This window comes from Balaenoptera musculus, chromosome 6 (genome assembly GCF_009873245.2).
Source record: "Balaenoptera musculus isolate JJ_BM4_2016_0621 chromosome 6, mBalMus1.pri.v3, whole genome shotgun sequence".
In the NCBI taxonomy this organism is placed as follows: domain Eukaryota; kingdom Metazoa; phylum Chordata; class Mammalia; order Artiodactyla; family Balaenopteridae; genus Balaenoptera; species Balaenoptera musculus.
In genome coordinates, this window is record NC_045790.1 from 72,519,917 (window position 1) to 72,543,257 (window position 23,341).

Consider the following 23,341-nt stretch of genomic DNA (forward strand, 5'->3'; position numbering starts at 1 on the left):
AAATAAATTTTTTTAAAAAATTAAAAAAAAAAAACATGAATTCTGTCAACCACCTGAATTAGTAAGGAAACGGATTCTCTCCAAGAGCCTCCAGAAAGGTGCCAGCCTTGCCACGACTCTGATTTTAGCCCAGTGAGACCCATACCGACTTGTGACCACAGAACTGTAAAATAATAAGTCTGTAATGTTTTAAGCTGCTAAATTTATGATAATTTGTTACAGCATCAATGGAAAACTAATACACCATTTAAAGTACGTAGTGAAGTACTTGGCACATGGTAAGAGCTCAATAAATGTTGGCATTTCTTATAAATATTATTTACAGCATAATTATTAACATTGTTTTATTATCTCAAAAATCTCTTCCTGCCTTGGTGTTGAGCTCTGAATTCTGAAACCCCTCTTCCTGCCTCTCCTGGAATAGCTTCCTTTTAGTTGTTTTAAAGGAATTGTTCACCAGCTTCAGGTGCTGAGTGTTGTGCTGGCTTGAAGAGCAAGGAAATTTCTTGAGATGCAAAAACAAGAATGCAAATTAACATCACTAAAGAGGGACAGATGGATAGGTGTTGCATATTTCTGGATAGGATAGCTTGAGAAGAACACCACATGACCTACACAGTAGTTTGGCTGGGAACAATTGACCTGAATCTAACCAACAGAAAATAGCAGGCAAATGCCAAATGAGAAACATGCTATTAAAAAGGAACTTCTGGGGCTTCCCTGGTGGCGCAGTGGTTGAGAATCTGCCTGCTAATGCAGGGGACACGGGTTCGAGCCCTGGTCTGGGAAGATCCCACATGCCGCAGAGCAACTAGGCCCGTGAGCCACAACTACTGAGCCTGCGCGTCTGGAGCCTGTGCTCCGCAACAAGAGAGGCCGCGATAGTGAGAGGCCCGCACACCGCGATGAAGAGTGGCCTCCACTTGCCACAACTAGAGAAAGCCCTCGCACAGAAACGAAGACCCAACACAGCCATAAATAAATTAATTAATTTAAAAAAAAAAAAAAAGGAACTTCTGCCCTTCAAAAATGTCAGTGTCACAAAAAACAAAGAAGAACCAAGGAGTTGTTCCAGATTATAGGAGACTAAAGAGACAAGATAACTAAATGCAATATGTAATTCTAGAACAGATCACCACTGGACATGATTGAGTCAACTGAAAAAAACTGGAGTATAGATTGTAGATAAATAAGTGTATTCATTAATGTTAAATTTCCTGAAGTTGATGTCTATACTGTGGTTATATAAGAGAATGTACTTATTCTTAAGAAATACACACTGAAATATTTAGAGATAAGGGCCACAATGTGTGCGTCTTATTTTCAATGGTTCAGGGGAGTGGAAAAAAAATATATATATATATACACAAACACACATATGTAATATATGTGTGTATTTGTAAGGTATGTATGTGTGTGTATATGTATATTTTATACACAGAGTTAAAGCAAGTGAGCAAATTATACATCAAGTGGGGCAGAATGTTAGCAACAGGTAAATCTGAGTAAAGTATAAATGGTTTTACTCTTGCAACTTTTCTGTAAGTTTGAAATTACAGACATACCTTGGAGATACTGTGGGTTCAGTTCCAGACCACCACAATAAAGCGAATACCACAAAAAAGCAAATCACACAAAATTTTTGGTTTCCCGATGCGTGTGTTATGTTTACACTCTACTGTAGTCTATTAAGTGTGCAATGGTATTATGTCTAAAGAAACAATGTATGTACCTTAATTTAAAAAGGCATTATTACTAAAAAAAAAAAAAAAAAAAAATGCTAACCATCATCTGAGCTTCCAGCAAGTCATAATCATTTTGTTGGTGGAGGGTCTTGCGTCCACGCTGATGGCTGCTGACGGGTCAGGGGGATGGCTGTTGAGGGGTGGGGGTGCTGAGGCAGTTTTAGACAACAGTGAAGTTTGCTGCATCGAATGACTCTTCCTTTCACACATGATTTCTCTGTAGCATGCAGTGCTGTTTGACAGCCTCTTAACACAGAACTTTTTGCAAAATCGGAGTCAATCCTCCCAAACCCTGCCACTGCTTTATCAACTAAGTTTACATAATATTCTAAATCCTTTGTTGTCATTTCAACAATCTTCACAGCATCTTTACCAGGAGTAGGTTCCATCTCAGGAAACCACTTTCTTTGCTCATCCATATAATTTGTCATGTTCGTTTCATCATGAGATTGCAGCAATTCAGCCGCACCTTCAGGCTCTACTTCTAGTTCTAGTTTTGCTGTTTACATCATACCTGCAGTTCCTTCCCCCACCGAAGTCTTGAACCCCTCAAAGTCATTCGTGAGGGTTGGAATCAACTTCCAAACTCCTGTTAATGTTGATATTTTGACCTCTTTTCATGAGTCACATGTGTTCTTAATGGCATTTAGAAAGGTGATTCCTTTCCAGAATGTTTTCCATTGACTTTGCCCGGATCCATCAGGGGAATCACTATCTATAGCAGCTATAGCCTTATGAAATGTATTTCTTAAATAATTAGACTTGAAAGTCAAAATGACTCCTTGACTGTAGTATGAATATTGTGTTAGCAGGCATGAAAACAACATTAATCTCATTATACATCTCCATCAGAGCTCTTGGGTGACCAGGTACATTGTCTGTGAGCAGTAATAATTTGAAAGGAATCTTTTTTCTGATCAGATCTCAACAGTGGGCTTAAATTATTCAGTAAACCATGTTGTAAATAGATGTGCTGTCATCCAGGTTTTGTTGTTCCATTTATAGAGCACAAGCAGAGTAGAGTTAGCAAAATTCTTAAGGGCCTTAGGATTTTCAAAGCGGTAAATGAGTACTGGCTTCAACTTTTAGTCACCAGCTGCAGTAGCCCCTAACAAGAGAGTCAGCCTGTCCTTTGAAGCTTTGAAGCCAGGCATTGACTTCTCTTCTCTAGCCATGAAGGTCCTGGATGGCATCTTCTTCCAATAGAAGTCTGCTTTGTCTACATTGAAAATCTCTTGTTTAGTGTAGCCACCTTCATTCATTATCTTAATTAAAGATCTTCTGGATAACTTGCTGAAGCTTCTACATCAACACTTGCTGCTTCACTTTGTACTTTCATGTTATGGAGGTGGCTTCTTTCCTTAAACCTCATGAACCAACCTCTGCCAGCTTCAGACTGTTTTTCTGCAGCTTCCTCACCTCTCTTAGCCTTCCTAGAATTGAAGAGAGTTAGGGCCTTGCTCTGGATTAAGATTTGGCTGAAGGGAATGCTGTGGCTGGTTTGCTCTTCTATTCCAACCACTCAAACTTTCTCCATATCAGCAACAAGCCTGTTTTGCTCTCTCATCATTCGTGTGTTCACTGGAGTAGCACTTTTAATTTCCTGCAAGAACTTTTCCTTTGCCTTCACAACTTGTCAAACTGTCTGGCACAAGAGGCCTAGCTTTCAGCCTATTTCAACATTTGACCTGCCTTCCTCACTAAGCTTGATCATTTCTAGCTTTTGCCATTGTAGGATTATTAATTGGCCTAATTTTGATATTGTATCTCAGGAAATAGGGAGGCTCAAGGAGAGGGAGCGAGAACAGGGAATGGCCAGTCAGCAGAGCAGTCAGAACACACACATTTAGCGAGTAAGTTTGCTGTCTCATATGGATGTGGTTTGTGGCTCCCCAAAACAATTACAATAGTAACGTCAAAGATCACTGATCAGGGGCTTCCCTGGTGGCGCAGTGGTTGAGAGTCTGCCTGCCAATGCAGGGGACACGGGTTCGAGCCCTGGTCTGGGAAGATCCCACATGCCGCAGAGCAACTGGCCCCGTGAGCCACAATTGCTGAGCCTGCGTGTCTGGAGCCTGTGCTCCGCAACAAGAGAGGCTGCGACAGTGAGAGGCCCGCGCACCGCGATGAAGAGTGGACCCCGCTTGCCGCAACTAGAGAAAGCCCTCGCACAGAAACGAAGACCCAACACAGCCATAAATAAATAAGTAAATAAATAAACCCAAAGTTAAAAAAGAAAAAAACACATTAAAAAAAAAAAAAACCTTTAAAAAAAAAAAAAAAGATCACTGATCACATATCACCATAACCAAAATAATAACCACGAAAAAGTTCAAAATAGTGTGAGAATTACCAAAATGTGACACAGAGACATGAAGTGAGCAAATGCTGTTGGGAAAATGGTACCAACAGACTTGCTCTATGCAGGGTTGTCACAACCTTCAATTTGTAAAATGTGCAATATCTGTGGAGTGCAATAAAATGAGGAGTGCCTGTAAAATGTTAAAAGAAAAACCACCCAAGTTTGCAATCCTGTACAGAGAAGGAACTGGTAGCACTTGGTGTCCATTCAAGTCACATGTTTTCTTCTGATGTGTAATTTCTTTTGATACCTATCTTATCATGCCTGTCCATTTTCTAGGCATTTAGAATGTATAGCTTCCAAAACTAGCATAAAGACAGAAAATTTCCTCAAACTTTCCTTAGGGTGTATTAAACGTAAGTCCTGGTCAAAGAAAACACAATTTTCAAATAATCCACTAATTTTAGATGTAATAGTTCTTAGACCCTGAAGTGCTAGCCTAGTGCTTAGAAATACCCAGACAGCAGGCTAAGTAAATAAATATACTGCCTCACAAAGGTGGCACAGCTGTCAGCCAAAATGTTAGATGAATGAAGTAATTAGTCCATTGTAAAAAATAATTACATGTATTTACTGCATGTAGACAGAATTATTGATGATAATGGACCTACAGGAGTGATCATGATGGGTTGGGTAAATCACAGGTGTCTCCAAATGATTCTAAATGTTTGCCTATTTAATTCTCATTGCAAAATAAGCCCTTTCATCTTTGATAATGTTGGTATAGAACACTGGTGTTTGGGGAGGTGTGCTTATGGAAACGGAATGCTGTTCCCTTCTATTCACATACCAAAATATATGAGGTTTTGAGCCTTCTGTGGTCAAGCCAGCCTCAATTCCAGCAGTGCCAAGTTTTTTTAAGAAAATACTGGAGATTCCTAAAACGCATTAATGCTTTGGAAAATTGCTCTCATCACCAATAAGATGCTCTCATCACTCAGGCACCCACGTGTGCGTCCATCATTTGACAGCGTCTCATTCAATAGTGTCTCAAGAACCAGGAATGAAAATAACAATGGCTCTCCTACCAGGTCGGTGGCTTCTCTCAAAGTGGAGAAAGAAACGCTGAGCATCTCATCCATGTAATTTGTGACCATTAGAAAGACCGGGATGCGCTTTCGTTTAATCCCTTTGGACTAACAACATAGCCCATCTGGAGCATAAAAGCTCTAAGCCTAGAGAAAAGAGACAGCACAGATGAGCAGTTTCCACGCAGTTTCTCCATTCAGAGGTGCTAATAAGGAAAAATGCCGAATTACTATGATTACCCGTGACTTGAACATAGCTTATCACCTGCCAATATGAATGAAGGCCCCTGGAGGGCTGGGGAATGGCTGGAAGAACAATGGCCTTGGAGACAGAATCTCTGTGGTGTCTGAAAGAGGAATCTCTGCTGACTGCAAGACGGTCTGCCTTATAAAATGGAGCTCTTTTCTAAGTGAACCCTGCAAACTAGTCCTGGGGTGTTCCCATGCCATGGAGAAAGAAAATAGAAGAGCTCTCACGGAAAAATCAGGCCCATAAAACATGAAATGAAGGGAAGACAGAGCCAGCAATTATCCCAAAGAATCATACGAGATAGCCAATCGAAGATACTTCATAGTGAGGCCAAGCTCTCCTCAAATTCGGCAGATAATTGTCAGCCTGCTTTCTACTTTATGTGTTATTGTGTAGACTTAATTACACTGTGAAATCCCTCTTGTTTTCAGACCTAAGTGCCACTGGAATGCTGTTACAGCCGTCACATGAGATTCATTAGGAAGAAGAGCTTGGCTTTGTAGGGACTGGGCATTTGGCTGTTCCATGGAATCTTTTCTCTGTCATCACAAAGCTCCTGTGTTAAGGCCATTGTAGGCTCTACAGCACAGCACCTCCAGCCCTGCAAGGCCCCACAAGCCATCATGTCTCAGGGGTGGCTTGCCTCGTTGGCAGGTGCTAAGCTTTTATTTTTATTATGATAATGGGCACATTTCCCCATGCGCTGTTTAGATTAAGTATTGCCACAGCCTGAGTTCTCTTTTATGATCAACTTTTCACTTTATTTACTGCAGCACCAAAACAATTAGGATTTGTTTATTAATCTTTGTTCTCTTTGGGGATGGCTACAAGGAGAAAGGGCTCTCGGAAATTTGAAGAGTATTACCTTTTTGTTTAGTAATTCATGGTCCATCCTCACAAAGCCATGCATACATGCTTGTGCATACATGCTTGTGGGTGCATTCACATACACACACGCACACACACACACGCACACACACACTCACTTGGGGAGCCCCTACTCTCACACCATAGACACAGCAGCGTTCTAACGTGCTTGTGGGTGCATTCACATACACACACGTGCGCACACACACGCACACACACACTCACTTGGGGAGCCCCTACTCTCACACCATAGACACAGCAGCATTCTAACATGCTTGTGGGTGCATTCACATACACACACGCGCGCACACACACACACACGCACACACGCACTCGCTTGGGGAGCCCCTACTCTCACACCATAGACACAGCAGCGTTCTAACATGGGACAGGGGGGTGGAGAGACTAACTGTAGGCTGGAGACCAGGACATGTGCCCTTCATTAATAGGTGGAAGAGCAAATAACATAAAAACGTTTCTCATCTTCCACTACCTTCTCTAGATAAATCAGTGTTGTGCTCATAGCACTGCTTCTAACATTTTTTCAGCTTTTTCCTAATTCCTAGTCCTCACCTCAGTCTAGTACATTTAAGAAATCTTGAAAAACTACCACTTTTGGAGAATGTGCTCAGAGGGTCTCTCCCTTCTTCTCGCCCAGCCCATCCCACACACGTACACATGCACATGCTCGGCTCCAGGTACTGTGTTCCTCTACACCTGAAAACTAATTCCCTTCTTATTCTAAATAACACACAGAGTGTTACTAAAAAAGCTCACGCTGACAAGAGTTGCTGCAGTATCACCGGTTGCAGGGGATCATGTGTGTGGATTTGTATAGGTCTTAGTCAGAGCCATAGTTTCAAGTGTACGTCCTGTGAACTCCATTGTATTGGAGAAACACCGTAAAACGTAGTTTTGATGTTCAGAGAACTTGAAGCCCTGGGCTAGTGGTCAGTAAATCTAGATTTAGTTCTCAAGCTACCACTAATTAGCTTCTGGCTTTGGTCAAGTCCTGAAAAGTCTAAGTTTCAGTACTTTTATCTGTACAAATGGGGGAGAAGGGTGGAAACTGAACAAGATCAAGGGGCCTAAATTCAAGTCCCTGCAGGTGCCAAGCAGGAACCATGATCAGGTGGGCCAGCTGGGGACTCGGGCCCCCGGGGGTCCACCCATCTAGAGAAGTCATCTGCTGCTCGGCCCCTGTCCATTGTTGCAGGCAGAACTTGAGGTAATCCAGACTGTTATGAGAAATCTTTTGATTTCTTTAAACAGAGTAGGGGTCAACCCTGTGCTAGCCAACCAAAATTTCGGCAAACCAGATTCCAGTTAAGCAGCTTCTGAACTACTTCCCCTCCAAGGTCCTCCAGCCCTATTTTGTATGACGTTTAGAGCCATCCAGCAACTGGCATGAAAACCAAGTATTCAGAAGAGCGTACGGACCCTGGGGAAGACGGTCACTGAATCGCTCAGGTCATCGAACAATTATGAGCTGTGGTCATCGCTCACTCTACACTGTTTCAGCAGGTCCAAGTAGTTTGTGATGAAAATTGAGATGGGATTGCTGGCTTTTGAGAAGGAGGAGGGGCTTAGGAGGAACATTAAAGGAAACAAAACTCCATTTTTAACTGTACATGATACTCCTGGTTGACGGTATCCATAAGGAAGAGGAAGTAGGTCTCTGTATAATCTACCACACGACTCTGGAGACTCAGCAAAACCTCTCAGGGCTGTAAGAAATAAAAGCACAGAAGTACAGAAAAAGGAGCAATCAAAACGTACCCAGTAGTCCACAGAAGCCATCAAATAACACAGGAGAGAAAATGGGTAGCAATGAATAAGGCACTGAACACAGCAAAATTCTCAGACCAAGAGAAACATTTTTGAAGAAAACTTTCCAAATTCTGTGAAGTTTTCTAAAGGTAGAGTAAGAGGCAAAGGCTCCAAACCTAGGGGGAAAGATAGAATCTCTGGCTGGTGCCTCCTGATTAACAAGTAGAAAGTGATCCAGTTGTTATAGCGACTTGAAGATACACAAAAGAAAACATCACTTCTTTAAAATAGTCCTGACAATGAATAGGCAGAGTCTTTCAAAATATCTTCTTAAAAATGTAAGAGGCTCTTTTTTTTTTTTTTTTTCTTTAAGAGCCTATCACACAGAATGCTTCTTAGATTTTTTTTTCCCCCCAGATAACAAGACTTGTTTACACAAGCTCTAGTTTGCTTACACAGGTGAGCAATTTGGGCAAAAAGTAATGACTTATTACTAACAGAAAATATGTCTGTTAGAGAATAAATTTTGTTTTTCAGCAGTTTGTTTCTGTTTAGGCAGCAAAGGGAGATCAACGTATGTTGTCTTGGTTTTCCCTTTTTTCTAACGATGTATTTAGCTGGAGAGTTTCCCTGGATGCTGAGGTTGTGAAATGCACCTCAGCAGAGTCAGGAAATGAAAGGAAAGGATTTTCAAAATCCTAAAGCATAGGATTTTGGTGGGACTGCATGCCCAGTCCCTCTGCCTCCTCCAGCTTGGCTCCTGCAGCCCCAGACATTTACTTCAGAATCCAAAGGATCGGGCTTCCCTGGTGGCACAGTGGTTAAGAATCCGCCTGCCAATGCAGGGGACAGGGGTTCGAGCCTTGGTCGGAGAAGATCCCACATGCTGCGGAGCAACTAAGCCCGTGTGCCACAACTACTGAGCCTGTGCCCTAGAGCCCGTGAGCCACAACTACTGAGCCCACGAGCCACAACTACTGAAGCCCACGCTCCTAGAGCCCGCGCACCACAACGAAGAGCAGCCCCTGCTTGCCGCAACTAGAGAAAGCCTGTGCACAGCAACGAAGACCCAGTGCAGCCAAAATTAAAAAATTAAATTAAAAAAAAGGATCCAAAGGATTGCTCTGTTTTGCTCCAGACAGTTTAACTTTGGCAGAGTATCCTGACTGGAGATTCCAAGCAAAGTCTTGAAATGAAAACTGCAATGATGAAATATCCTGGGGAGCCCTTCTGTACGGGGTGGAGGGCTCTTACTTAAATGATTTGGGTAAACTGTTGGTGCAAAGTCCAGATGAAGTGTCCCAAGGCTATGGCCTGGACAGACATTCTTTAGCTGACAATGTGATGTGGGCTTTTGCTAACTGGTAAAGGGATCAGTGGTCTTTATATATATATATATATTTATTTTATTTATTTATGTTTGGCTGCATTGGGTCTTCCTTGTTGCACACAGACTTTCTCTAGTTGCTGCGAGCAGAGGCTACTCTTCGTTGCGTTGCGTGGGCTTCTCATTGCAGTGGCTTCTCTTGCTGCGGAGCACAGGCTCTAGGCGTGCAAGTTCAGTAGTTGTTGCGCACGGGCTTAGTTGCTCCACGGCATGTGGGATCTTCCCAGGCCAGGGATCGAACCCGTGTCCCCTGCACTGGCAGGTGGATTCTTAACCACTGCACCACCAGGGAAGTCAGGGATCAGTGGTCTTAAATAGCATAGTAAGCCTGCATATTATGGTCTTTTAGAATGAGTGTGGGAATATTTTTAAGCAAGGATGTGTAATCTTAAAGAGAAGTGGAGTAGAGGAGATAGAGAAATCACTTGGAATTCACAGAAACAGAAGTTTCCAAATCTGCATTTGTTCTGTATGATCTTGGACAAGCCTTGGGGCTCAGTTTACTCATCCTTAAAATGAGGGGCTTGGACCACCTTCAGTTCAGCCAATATATCAAGCACCTTCTACATGCTGTCACCTCCCACCTGTGTCCTCAACAACCGCTCCTCCTCAGTGTATGGCTCCAAATACAGTACCACTCAGCTGCTCAAGCCAAAACTCCTAGAAACTGTTATTTCTCCCTCTCTCTCTGGGCTTTGTTAGGAATACCTCTCTCCACAATTCAGAAACAAGTGAGCATTAAGTTTTGGCAGGGGTGTCATACAGAAAAAAGAGAAAAATATCAACCTGATTGTTTATAAGGCTAAAGTGGAGAATGTGTATTAGATCTACAAAAAAATGAGCAACCTAACACTCCTCCTGCCTCCATGAAACTTCCCATCTCAAGCATGCTGCGTCTCTTCTCCCAAACTCACCAATCACACAGGACAGAGCATTCCTCTTCCCCTTAAGAAGAAGTAGGCGAACTAGACAGAAGGACTGGTAGCTAGCTTTCCAATATTTTAAAGAGCAAGGCAGAAACACAGAGAAGAATGGTGGTCCCTAAACATGCGCTATATCACTGCATTAGTTTCCGAGGGCTGCTGTAACAAAGAACCACAAATTGAGCTGGCTTAAAACAACAGAAATGTGTATTTCTCACAGTTCTGGAAGCCACAAGTCCAAAATCAAGGCATCAGCACAAGTGACTCACTTCTGGCGGCTCTGAGGGAGGCTCGTTCCTCACCTCCCTTGCTTCTGGTAGTAGCTAGCCATCCTTGCCTTCCTTGGCTTTACACCTTCATGACTCTAATCTCTGCCTCAGTGGCCTCATTACCATCTTCCTTCTGTGTCTGTGCGTCTGTCTTCATGTGCCTTCTTATACGGACATCAGTCATTGGATTTAGGGCCCCACCCTAATCAAGTAGGACCTCATCTTAACTTCGTTATTTCCAAGTAAGGTCCCATTCATGGGCACCAAGGGTTAGGACTTGAATAAATTGTTTGGGGGGACATAATTCAATCCAGTCACCCAGTCGTTTCTACTTCCTAAACATTTTTCACTCTGCCCACTTCGACCCACATCCGTGACCATACTTTAGTTCAGGTCATGAACACAGTTCACTTGGATACTGCAATAGTCTTCTAACTGGTCTCCCTAATGCTAGTCTTTTTCTACTCTTTCACTCTCAAAATCCAGTCTCTATACTGCAAAAATGACTTTCTAAAATTTAAACCTGGTTGTGACAACTGCCTATGAATCTAAAATGATTTTCCACGGCTCTGGGTAAAGTCTGTATCCCTGAGCGTGATGTAAAAGCTTCTTCATAATCCAGCCACTGGTCTCTTCTGTCTTCTCTCTCCTGTATTTTCCTGCTTCCTCGAGCCCTAACATCTACTCTTCACTCTAACTATCTCAAATTCTTTGCAATTCACTTTTGTACTTTTCGCATTCTTTTATTTAAAAACCTGTATGTTTTTAAGGCGAGGGCATCAATGCTGTATTCTAACAAGATTTTGCCACTCCCTCTATGGTTTCTTCAAGGAGAATCTCATGAGCCCTTTTACTTAAGGAATTATTGCCATATATTTAACTCTTTCTACCTCCAGGCCTTTCCACACAAAAAGGTCCTTTCTTTCTCTCTCTCTCTCTCCTTTTCCCTCCCTCCCTCAAACTCATTCTTCAGGTCTCATCTAAGCTGTCACTTCCTCAAGGAACACCCCCCCCAACATACACCCTATTTTCTTCTTTGTAAATCGTTCACAATTCCATTAGTAACACTGATCACACAGCACTCATTACAATACCTTTTTACTTGCTGCATTGCCCCCTAGACCCTGAGCTCCATATTGTACAGGAATTAGTCATCATTGTAGCCCTAGCATATAGTACAACGCAAAATATATTTGTAGAAGGAATGAATTAATGCTGGGCATAACGCTAGGCACTAGGGTTGCAGAGATAAGTAAGATATATTCCCTGACTACGGCAGGTCATTAATAATTCACAATATCCCAACTGAATAAGAGTGACAGCATCAATATAAAGCTAACTGGAAGCTCAGAAAAAAAGACTCATTCTTTTGGAAGAATTAGAGGACTCAAAACAAACGAACAAAAATGTTTCATACTCTTAGGACATACAAGCTGGGCCTTGAGCTTAAGTTCCCTTCTGGCTCTTACATTTTATGAGTCCAAGTCTTTCATCAAAATTTCAAAGAACTTCCTGCCACTGTTTTAGTGTCTTTCTGAAATAACTGATGCTCTTTCATCCACCAAATTTTCATATCCTCTTCTCAAGGTATTTTCTTTCTTCTTCTTTACTAAGTTCTTTATTTTTCTTCACAGTCTAAGAGCTGTTCGTTTTCTTGGTTATTCTGCAATTTTAGTATGATGGGTCTTCTAGCAGATTAAAAACATAATTATGTGTTTATGCTGTTTCTTGGGACTAATGCTTAGAATCTTTTAACAATTCTGGAAAATTCCCAGGTATTCTATTATCTTTGAATATTGCCTCTTTCCCATTCTGTTGGGTTGGCCAAAAACTTCTTTCAGGTTTTTCCATAACATCCTACGGAAAAACCTGAACGAATTTTTTGGCCAATCCAATATTATCTCTTTTGGGAACTTTGATATATGTTAGACCTTGTTGTTTTAACCTCCATTACCTCTCATCACTCTTTCCTGTTTTCTATCTTTTTGTCTCTCTGGACTGAATTTTCAGTCTTTTCTTTGTATCTATCTTTGAGTTTACTAGTCTTCTTCCTCTTATGCCTTATGTGCTTAACCTATCTATTGAGTTCTAAATTCACATTTTTATGTCTCTGTCTCTCACTTATAGAGGTTATATTTGGTTCTTTTCAAACTGGTTACTTTTCTGTGTTCAGGATGCTCTTTTATTTCTTTAAAAATATTAAATATTTGTTATCTTTATATTCCATGTCAGATAATTTCAAGATCTGTAGTCTCTGTGGGTCTGATTCTGCTGTCTGTTATTTCTGCTGACTTTCACTCAGAGCACCTGATTTCCTTATGGTTTATGTTTTTAAACTGTGATCATTCTCCTTGAATGTGATAATATTTTGAGATCTGTGTTAAGATTACATTTCTCTAGAGAAGATTTGCATTTGCTTCTTCCAATTGCCTAGGGATACTACCTACCTGGAACTAGTTTAAATTGAGTTTGCCTTTTAGAGGTGTTTTAGAACACATAGATAACATGAATTCTGATTAAAAACTCTATGTAAGATCCAGTGTGTGTTTACAAATTCTCAGAGGAGGTTTGCTGTTGATATTATAATCTATCCAAGGCTAAGACCAGGATGATTTTTTTTCTGTCCTCTTCTCCTGGCAAGTTTATTTTTAATTCATCCTTACACTGACACTGTAGTCCTTGGGTTCCCACTTCAGTCTTGTATTTTATCTGGCAACCCTAACTATAATAAGAATGCTCTGAATTTCTCCATTTAAAAAGAGAGATAAAAGCCTAATTAAGGGGGAAGAGAGAAGAATCATAACTGGGTTTCTCTCTGGCCCTAAACAAATATTTCTGCAGTGCTCTAGATTAAAGGTTTTTTCATCTATTTTACATTTTGCCACATCATGATGTCTTCTCTAATTAGCTTTGTTAATTGCTGTCCCCTTACCAGATTGCAAACTCCTTGAGAGCAAGGATTGCCTTTCTTTTCTGCATATACTCATTACAATACGAAAAGCAGTGTATGGACTGCCATTAAGTATGTGTTTATTGCTCCTAAGTCATTTCACTGCCGAGTTCTCCTCCTTTTCCATCCACCCAGGTGCTCAAGCCAGAGTCAGGGAATCATCCTACCTCCCTACCTCTCACATTTTATCATCTGTTCTTCTATCTTTTTAATTTCTCTCAAATCTGATTTTTTTTGGCCACGCTGCACAGCAAGCAGGATCTTAGTTCCCCCACCAGGGATCAAACTCATGCCCCCTACAGTGGAAGTGCAGAGTCCTAACCACTGGGCCACCAGGGAAGTCCCCAAATCTATTTTCCTTCATGACTGCAGCCACAGTCTTAGTTTATCTCTAATCAGTTTCCCTCTAGTATATTCCTTAAAAGGGTGTTTCTCAAACGTGTTACATGGAATCGTGGTTTTGCATGATTTAATAAAGGTAACCATGTTTACAGTAAAATAAGTTATTTTCTAATACAGCTTTTCATGGCTTCCCATTACTCTTAGATTAGAATGCAAACCTCTTACCTTGGCCTAGAAGACCACATTTGATCTGATCCTGCCCTTGAACCTGGCCTCATATCCTGACTCTCTCCCTTTCTCCTTATTCCCTTTAGCCCCACTGACTTTCTTGACGTTGCCTGAACAGATCAAGCTTTCTTAGCCTCTGTTTGGAACACTCTGCCCTCAGAACTTCACGTGACTAACTCCTTGTTACCATTCCAATCTCTATTCAAATGTCAATTCTTGAAAGGCTCTCTCCCAACTAGCCAATCTAACACTTCCCTTCTCCCCTCTAGTCTCATCACTTCTAACATTTTATCTGAATGTGTATACTTATTTACGTCTTCCTTCTTCATTCAATGCCTATTTCTGGAGCATCTGCTATGTGCCAGGCAATACTGTTGGTATTAAGGTACAGAAAAATAAAACAAAACAAAACAAGCTGTCTTCATGGAGTCTGCATTTTAGACTTCCATGAATGTATGAACCAGCCATGTTCATACATTCATTGAAGATTTATATTTACATTCTAATAATTATCTGCTTTTTCTTTTATTGTCTGTTTCCCCCCTAAAATGTAAGCTCCAGAACGAATGAATAAGTGAATGAACATACGGCTGTAGTGAGCAATCCTCATAGGGACTCAGCTGTGTATATTCAGCCATCACTTCTACCAGCTAGTTGATTTAGAGAAGGATGAAAATCCATAAACAGCTTGCCTATTATGCTATTCCATTGTTGGAATCAGGAGACTTGGTAAAGACTAAAGTCCAACAGAGAACTGAGCCTTCTTTAGCCAACATTTGTAGACAATGATTTAGATTATTTATTCATGTCTCTTCTACTACTGTGTCCCTCCAGTGTGCCGTGCCCCATTGTCAGCTGCACTATTTGCCTTACTGCCAATTCAAATATTTATTCATTGTCCTTGGACACCATTGAGGACAAAATGACTGAAAACCATCAACAGTCCCCCTAACCAAATACTTTGTATCCCAGCACCATTGAACCTTCCAGAAAAATCTTCTGCTTTGGCAAAGCTGTCAGAGGGTCCATTTCATATTTGAGTGTTCCCTATCTGAAGCAATTTTAAGTGCAAAGCCTGTTTGGATTATGTACTTTCTAGTGCTAGGCTTATAATTAGTTGCATTCTTTGGGCATATAAATCTCTTAACCCAGTTCATTTTCCTTGGGTAGACTGAAGAACTTCCGTGACTCGCCTACAAATTTGTACAGCACTGTGCAGTAACTAAGTACATATTTACTCTGGGATAATATGCATTATTGACAATGTGCTTAATTATCTCCCCGAACAATTTAAGTACTGGCTGCTTGTAATGCTGTCTCTCTCCTCAAAGGGAGCAGTAGTGCATCTCAGTAGGGGGTGGACATTCTGCTGATGCTCCAACAAGGCTGCAGGTGCTCATAAATGGTGGTTTAAGAATGGTTGGCCCAAGTGACAGCCCCAGCCCACTTAGGGAGTCTGAGGCAGAGCCAAGAACAACCCCATTTCCTAGTCATCTGCCTCCTTTACAGAATCCTATCAGAAAAACAATTCATATTAAAAGTGAATTTTTTAAAAGGAGTTTACACAAACATCTGCCACTGTTTTAACCACACCCCATGGAAGAACGTCAGTCTTGTCCCAGTGATGTAGAATTAGGGAATGCTGAGAAACAAAATGGAAAGATGAGAAAATAGAAGTAGGCAGGAAAGGAACAGAAAATGAAGAGCAGAAGCAAAAGTCCAGGTCCCTTGGGGGAGATCTGTGGGAGGAGAGTGTTTCCAAACACGTGGCCCAAATGAGCCCTAGAACTCATAACCTGAGCACTTTCTTTCTTCCCTTAATAGCATTTTTGATTCTAATTAATTCCATAACACACGTTTATTAGGAAAATATGGAAACATACACAGACACATAAATGAAATAAATCACACTATTAAATCACACTACTATTGACATTTTAGCTTTTTCTTCTGATTTTTGATAAAGTTGTATCTAGATAGATAGATAGATAGATAGATAGATAGATTATACATGTATCTAGATATGGATTATCATCCTTTTTTACCTAGCCTATCTTGAAAATGTTTTCATGTCTTTAAACACTCTTGAGAAACAAAATTTTAATGGCTGTGTACTAGCCCATCTTGTATGAATGTACCAGATTTTTTTTAACCTATTCCCAATAGATGAACTTTTAGGCTGTCTTTTGCAGGGACGTAAGTATTGGTTATTTTCATCTAGAAAGTTTGTTCTGGGAATAAATTTATGTACTAAAGCTATAGTGGGTGGTAGAAAGGTGGAGAAAGTAGAATCTAGCCCTATCACTCAAACACGTTCACTCATGTCTATATTTTCAACTATTCCTCCACCCCAAAAGTGCTAGGTGAACAAGCTGATTAGAATTATATAGTCTGTCTGTAAATAAGGGCCGGAAGCCAAGTGCAGGGAGTCCTTGTATATAAATATATGCATATGAGTGAAGTCATCAGAGTCACTCCTTTCAATTATAACTTTAAGGAAGCAAACGTAAGACATATTCCTGGAAGTTTAACATATGAATTCATTAGCTCAGATGTGGCTTTTGGTTAGGCGTGGCCTGAGTCAGTGGTCTTCAAAGAGAAGTGTGCAAGACAATCCACTGGGCTGCAGAAAAATATAGAACTTGTATTCAAAATTATTTTTAGGTTATTCTCTTAAATGTTCTACTTTAGCATGACTTTTTTTTTTTTTTTTTTTTTTTTTTTTGGCTGCAGTGGGTCTTCGTTGCTGTGCGCAGGGTTTCTCTAGTTGGGGTGAGCGGGGGCTACTCTTCATTGCGGTGTGCAGGCTTCTCATTGCGGTGGCTTCTCTTGTTGGGGAGCACGGGCTTTAGGTGTGTGGGCTTCAGTAGTTGTGGCACACGGGCTCAGTAGTTGTGGCTCGCGGGCTCTAGAGAGCAGGCTCAGTAGTTGCGGAGCAAGAGCTTAGTTGCTCCGCGGCATGTTAGATCTTCCCGGACCAGGGCTCGAACCCATGTCCACTGCATTAGCAGGCGGATTCTTAACCCCTGTGCCACCAGGGAAGCCCTAGCATGCCTTTTTAATGTATGTAAAATATTCATGCACCAGTACATATAAATAATTTACACACACACATATATGCATTGCAGGTACCTGTTAATTGTTTTTTAAACCATATTTCAAAAAAATATGGGGATTACTGCTTTTGATTTGTGGTATTATGGAGCTCGGAGAGTTATTGGGGCTAGAAACCTATAAAGTATGGGTGGAGCATCAGTTTGGTCTAATGCTTTGCCTGAGTGTGGGAGGCACTGGGAAGGCAAGTAAAGCCCCAAGTTTGGTCAAGCCTAGGGTATAGGTGATTGGGCCTGGAAAGGTGACTGAGCCAAAAAGTCGAGATCACCTGAGAAAAGCAAGCCTCTAAAGTATGCTGAATTACAATGAGGTGGGTGCTGTTTTACAGCACAGATGTGGCCTAAGAGGCCAAGGTAGAAGGACCCTTAATGAGTCTAGGACAGCTGAGAAGAGACTGAGGTAGGTGAGAGCTTAGGAGCCTCCCAAGACTGCAAGTTTAACATGCCCATTAGTCTAGCATTCTAGGCAGTAACCTAGTAGGTCTTTGCAGTAATGGGACATGGGACAGACAGGTTTCAATAGGCAGTAGTAGAGGGAAACCTGGCTAGCACGGGGTATGGACAAAGTCCTAGAAGCCTAAAAATGTATTTTGAGAGAAATAGCCCAAGGCAAGTTAGGAGCACCTTGACATTAACTTTTCCCCACAGTTTTACAGAGACTCAATTCTGCCTAAACAATATATCTAATCCCTGGCTAATTCTGGCATATCTAGATATTATACGATAAAAGGCTAGTCTTGAGGCACCGAGTTTCTTCTGTCTCCCTCAAACGAAAAAGAAACATACAATAAGAAACATAAATTTAGAGAAAGCAAATTAGAGTCGTTTTAGCTTGTATGTATTTTTAATTACGTGACTCAAAGTTTATGTAAACCATAAAAATAAATTTTTTTCTCTGGACATTTTTAAATGTTCAGTTCCATCTGAAGTTTAAAATATCTCTTTTCCAATATAGTTTGTAAGTAGGATGTACAGAACTCCTAATGTGGCCCTGATCCACCCCTATTCAATGGTGAAGGCTATAGGTATTACTGAGAACAAAATAAAATGTCAGAGAATGTAAGTTGACCACTGAAGGTGACATTGACAGCAGGAGTCAATGTCTCCATGAGGACAGGGCATTTGTGGTGAGTTCCAGCCCTGCTGGTCTCCAAGGAAACAGTGGAAAGGTGATGCAGAGAATCACGTAGCTCTGTCCAGAGTGGACGCTGTAGTCCTACTCACCCCATCCCATAAAAATGAGACAATAAAACAATTTTTCTCAAGAAATGAAGGCTGTATCCCCATCTTGACAAGGCATCTGCTCGCACATTCTCCTTAGCTGGGATGTGAGCAGCTGAAAGCCAGTGGCTGTTTCTGAAGGCTTTTTTCTAAAAGTGGAAGTCTCTTACTCTCTGAATTCTGTCTGAACTTGCCCCATCCCTCCTCAAAATATGCTCTCTCAGCTCAAAGTTTGACAAGATCAAATAACCAGAGCTATTTAAATACCCTGTTTTGGGTAAAGCTTCCAAGACAGTTAACAATTCTAGCTTGTTTACACTCTTCAAACACCACCCCCTCACTCCTCACCCCAACACACACACACATATTAGAAGTCAGGAAAATTCACCTTCCTCCTTAAGCCCTCCTTACCAACCAAATGCCAACTTGACTTAGAGTCAATTTCTAGGTTTGGAATTGTTACCTTTCCTTAATCCCATAGCAGCTGCCTCTCAGTGGTCAAGCTAAATCCATTTAGCTGATGTTTGACTTGTGGATCTTCTGCGGTAGAAAAATTTTTCTAAATAACTCTTAATGCTTTAGAACTGTTAATAATGAGAAAGACTAGTGGGCATTCATGAGCTGTTATAAGACAGGGTTCCTGTTCTACGCCTTATTCATTTATGCAAACTGTTGTAAAGGTACCAAATTCACTGTGCAACTGGGCTGGAAAAGTCCCTGGAATGGAGATTACATTGGTATGCACATTTCTGAGGCTTGGTTCTGTTTCACATTTTCATCAGTGACCTGCTTAAGGGAGCAGAGAGCAAACTCATTAAGTTCCTAGATGGGAGGGATGGCCAGAACATTAGAGAACAGGATTAGAATTTCCCCAGCCCTTGCCAAATTAGCAAAACTGTCAGAGTCAAATATGTTCATGGGGGACAGGCAGGGAAGAGGAAAGCTGCCCAAATGCAAGCCGAGTAGTAGCAACTTATTTAGGAGCAGAACTGAAAAGACTATAGATGCAAGCACAGACTAGTAGCAGGAAATAAACTTACCCAGTATAACCACTAGCGTTCATTGGGACCTTTGCACCCCCTTAAGAAGGATTCAGATTCCCCAATCAATGGACTGGAGAAGCATAAAGCCCTCTCCCAAGAATTCTAAGAATTCCAGTGAGCTTTTCTTCTCATGGCACCTCTAAATTCAGATTCCTGATTCCATTTAATTTCCCTGGTTTATGATTCATTTCACTGTCCTGCTCTAGTCACCCTATAGCAAACCACGTTGACCCAGACATAAAAACCATTTCCCTCCCATGAGCAAACCATGGCCTCCTGCAGAAGGGCCTGGCTATCTCCTTGGTTGTCTTGGCTCTTGCTTAATCCTTCTGATTAAACTTCTATCCCAAGTAGCTTAGCAAGATATTTTCTTAAATACAGACAGTTCTCTCCTTTAGAGGAACTCTGGGACCAGCTATTAAGATAATAACATTTACACCTGTGTTATCTAACAGAAGCGAACATGACAAAGTCACGAGCCAACAGTGCTTCAGCCAAGGGCCGGCCCATATCTTCTGTAAAGTAAATAACTATTAGATAGTAGATACTTTCTAACTCTATTGCAACCACTCCGATGCTATAACATGAAAGCATTTATACAAAATATGCAAACAAAAGGGGCCTGACTGGATTTGGCCCCCGAGTGGGCCATAGTTTGCCAACTCCTGCAACACTCAGCTTCAGAATCTTAGACTTTCGGGGAGGCTTAGCAGCCATATCATCCAACCTGCAGAAATCAGCACCCAGAAAATAGAGTGACGCTTACGCGAGTTCACAGGACAGGTAAGCCAGGGTTAAAACTTCAAATTAGAAACAGGTAGCCCAGTTCCCAGGCCAGCCTATATCATCACCAGGCTATTTCCAGAAGGTTCTAAGGATCCCTGTTTACATGGCAGAACCTCTTCTAGAAATTCTCCACTATAACTTTGGCACATGCATTAGTCGTAGTATGTGTGAGACACAGTAGTATTGTCTTGCAGCACCTCGAGGAGGAGGACCCAAGATGAAAGTCTGACTAAAGATGCGGGTGAGGTTGACTCTACCACCAAGGGGCAGACTTCTTGAAAACCAGAGTAAAGCCTAGAATAGATCAGGAAGGAAAACTAGGCACAAAGTTCAAAGGACATAATTTTATTTCGTTTAAATAAAGTTAAAGGTGACATAAATCCTCATATACCAAGAGGAATGTTTCCAAAAGGAGCAATTGTTTTCCATCTCCTTTTAGAATGAAAAGAGCAGAAGTGGAGTATAGGTTAGATCACAGAAAGAACTTAATGGAGGTAACCCTGTTACTCACGAGAACTGCAGGCCAGAGGAAGTCACAGAATTGTCTTAATAATTGGATCTGGGAGTTGGCATCTTTCAGGGAGGGACAGGAGGGAGGGAAATAGACTGAGTCAGTGATTCTCAACGTCCTTTCTGTCTCATTAAGTCCCCTGAAAGCTGTAGGAAAGAGTCCTTCTCTGAGCCAACAGGGACACATTGAATCATTGTGTTTAATGAGAGCAGGACAGTTTCTTTAAGAGGGTGGTGAAGTGCAGAACACAAAGTGGATACTGTATTGGAAAAAAATAATTGTCCAGATTTCAAAGGAGCTTCCCAAATGACACTCCCTCACATTGGCAGGCATTTGGGGTAACTCATGAAAAACCCACCACTCGTGGTTGGAAGCTTGCAGCCCCTTCCAAATGTGTGTGTGGACGTGCTTGATGCCTTTACCTAGGTAGTGGCCAGGAGTTTCTTCCTGTAGGTCATTCTTGATCAGCAATTTGAAGACCCAGTAGCTTGGGCCTATTCCTCCTTGCAAGTCAGGGCCAAGTTTTTATGAGAACTCTTATTTTACTAACTTTGATAAAGATAAATCCTAGCGTACATCTTGCTACTAATTAAAAATGGTACAATCTATTTAAATATCATTTCTAGACAGTATATTTCATGAAACTATCCCACAAGTATTTGTCTCAAGCCACAACTTTTCCAAAGCTTGGTTTTTCAAATGATGAACTCTTGATGATGATTATTTTTTATTATTATAATTTTTTTCCAGATGATCCAGGAACCTGCACATCATGCGCTACGGGGTATTACATGTAAGTCTGGCGGTTTTTTTTTTTTTTCATGGCACTAACTTTTTCTGCAGTTTAAGCATTACTGACTTAATCCTAAATCCAGTGATTAAAGCAAAGAGGGCCTGCATCCTGAAGCAACTCTCCCCTGTCAGGCTATTAATGAACAATTCTTGCATTTAGCAATAAGAGTGCAGCTGTTCTCTTGCCTTGAAAGGAGGTCCTCTCTTTCTTGGTCCTGGAAGTCACCCAGCCTGACACTGGTGTCTAGGAATCTTGCCATGGGTTACCAAGATTCAGACCTTGCTGTTTATGGACAGACTTTAATAATATACCTGACCCCAAGCAAGCTGTTTCCAAATGTCTGCACGGAGACCTCGTCCTTAAAGGGAGTCAGACAGTCCAGGATGAAGCCAGGTGTTTCGTTAGTTCTTTTTTTTTTTTAATTAATTTATTTATTTTTGGCTGCATTGGGTCTTTGTTGCTGCGTGCGGGCTTTCTCTAGTTGCGGCAAGTGGGGGCTACTCTTTGTTGTGGTGCGCGGGCTTCTCATAGCAGTGGCTTCTCTTGTTGCGGAGCATGGGCTCTAAGCTCTCGGGCTCAGTAGCTGTGGCACGTGGGCTCAGAAGTTGTGGCATGTGGTCTCAGTAGTTGTGGCTCACGGGCTCTAGAGCGCAGGCTCAGTAGTTGTGGCTCACGGGCCTAGTTGCTCCACGGCATGTGGGATCTTCCCGGACCAGGGCTCAAACCCGTGTCCCCTGCATTGGCAGGTGGATTCTTAACCACTGCGCCACCAGGGAAGTCCGTTTCGTTAGTTCTTAATGCTCCCGTGAGTAATGAGAGACATGGACCACTAGGTTAAATGAAATGCAGATAACCATCACCCCCAAAGTTCTCTGTTAAAAATCTACAAATCAAAGATGGTATGTCTCAACATCACCTCCCCCTCCTATTCTTGTCTCCCTTCCAGGGTACGTTGGTGCCTATCTTGGAAGAAAAACTAAGAAAAGAAGGGAGACACAAGCTAGTAGGGGATTTACATTTGGGTCACCTCCACTTTGGTGGGCTGATTCCTCCTGTCACCTCACGGCCTTTCTCCTCCATCAAATTCCAAGGACTCAAAATGTGGTGGGAAGAGGTTAAAAGGGGTGAGGAGGATGGGAAGGAAAGGCAAACCCAACAAGCTGAAATATACATAAAGTGATCCGTTAACCTTAGCATTATTTAACCTTACGGATTTAATTCAACTTTTCCATAATTGCCTAATATTCTCTACATTGACTATGTCTCTACATCCTCCTGATGGGATGATTTAAATTATTGTTTCATTTAAAGAGGAGAGGAGGGTGGGTAAGAGGTCCCTAGACTTGATCTTTGTAAGGTAGACCAGATGACATTCAATGAGCAGCCGGTCATTTGTCAGCACATTCATGGTTGGTGTGTGGCCCGCCACACGAACCCCCAGCAGACATGAACCGCAGAAACGCAAGCATTTCTTGGTAAGGTCACATGGTTGGAGGGACAAAATGTTCCTCTAGGAGCCAAGGAAGGAGGACTTAGACTCAAATAAAGAAATAGTGACCATGCAGAAGCAGGTGAGGAATTCTCCTCTTTGTCTCTATTACAGCCCTGCATCCCTCCAGTCTAGCTCTGCCCTGGCTGTCTTCTTCATTTTGATGCCAGAACACACCCCTTCACCTGCACCTACTGCCTCTGCCACCTGAGAGCTGCTTCCTCTGTTAAACTTGGGAGCCAATCTCTCCATTTCACCACCGCT

The 23,341-nt window shown here is 41.7% G+C and overlaps 1 protein-coding gene across 8 annotated transcripts in view; it reads left to right on the forward strand.

Annotated features, from left to right (window-relative positions):
* Positions 1-23,341, forward strand: part of PCSK5 (proprotein convertase subtilisin/kexin type 5) — a 489,089-nt gene that overhangs the window by 402,207 nt on the left and 63,541 nt on the right. For all 8 annotated transcript variants that reach the window (XM_036855671.1, XM_036855664.1, XM_036855665.1 and 5 more), the window contains one exon: positions 21,546-21,588. In XM_036855671.1, coding sequence (XP_036711566.1) covers positions 21,546-21,588 — 43 coding nt within the window. The remainder of the gene's footprint in view (positions 1-21,545; positions 21,589-23,341) is intronic.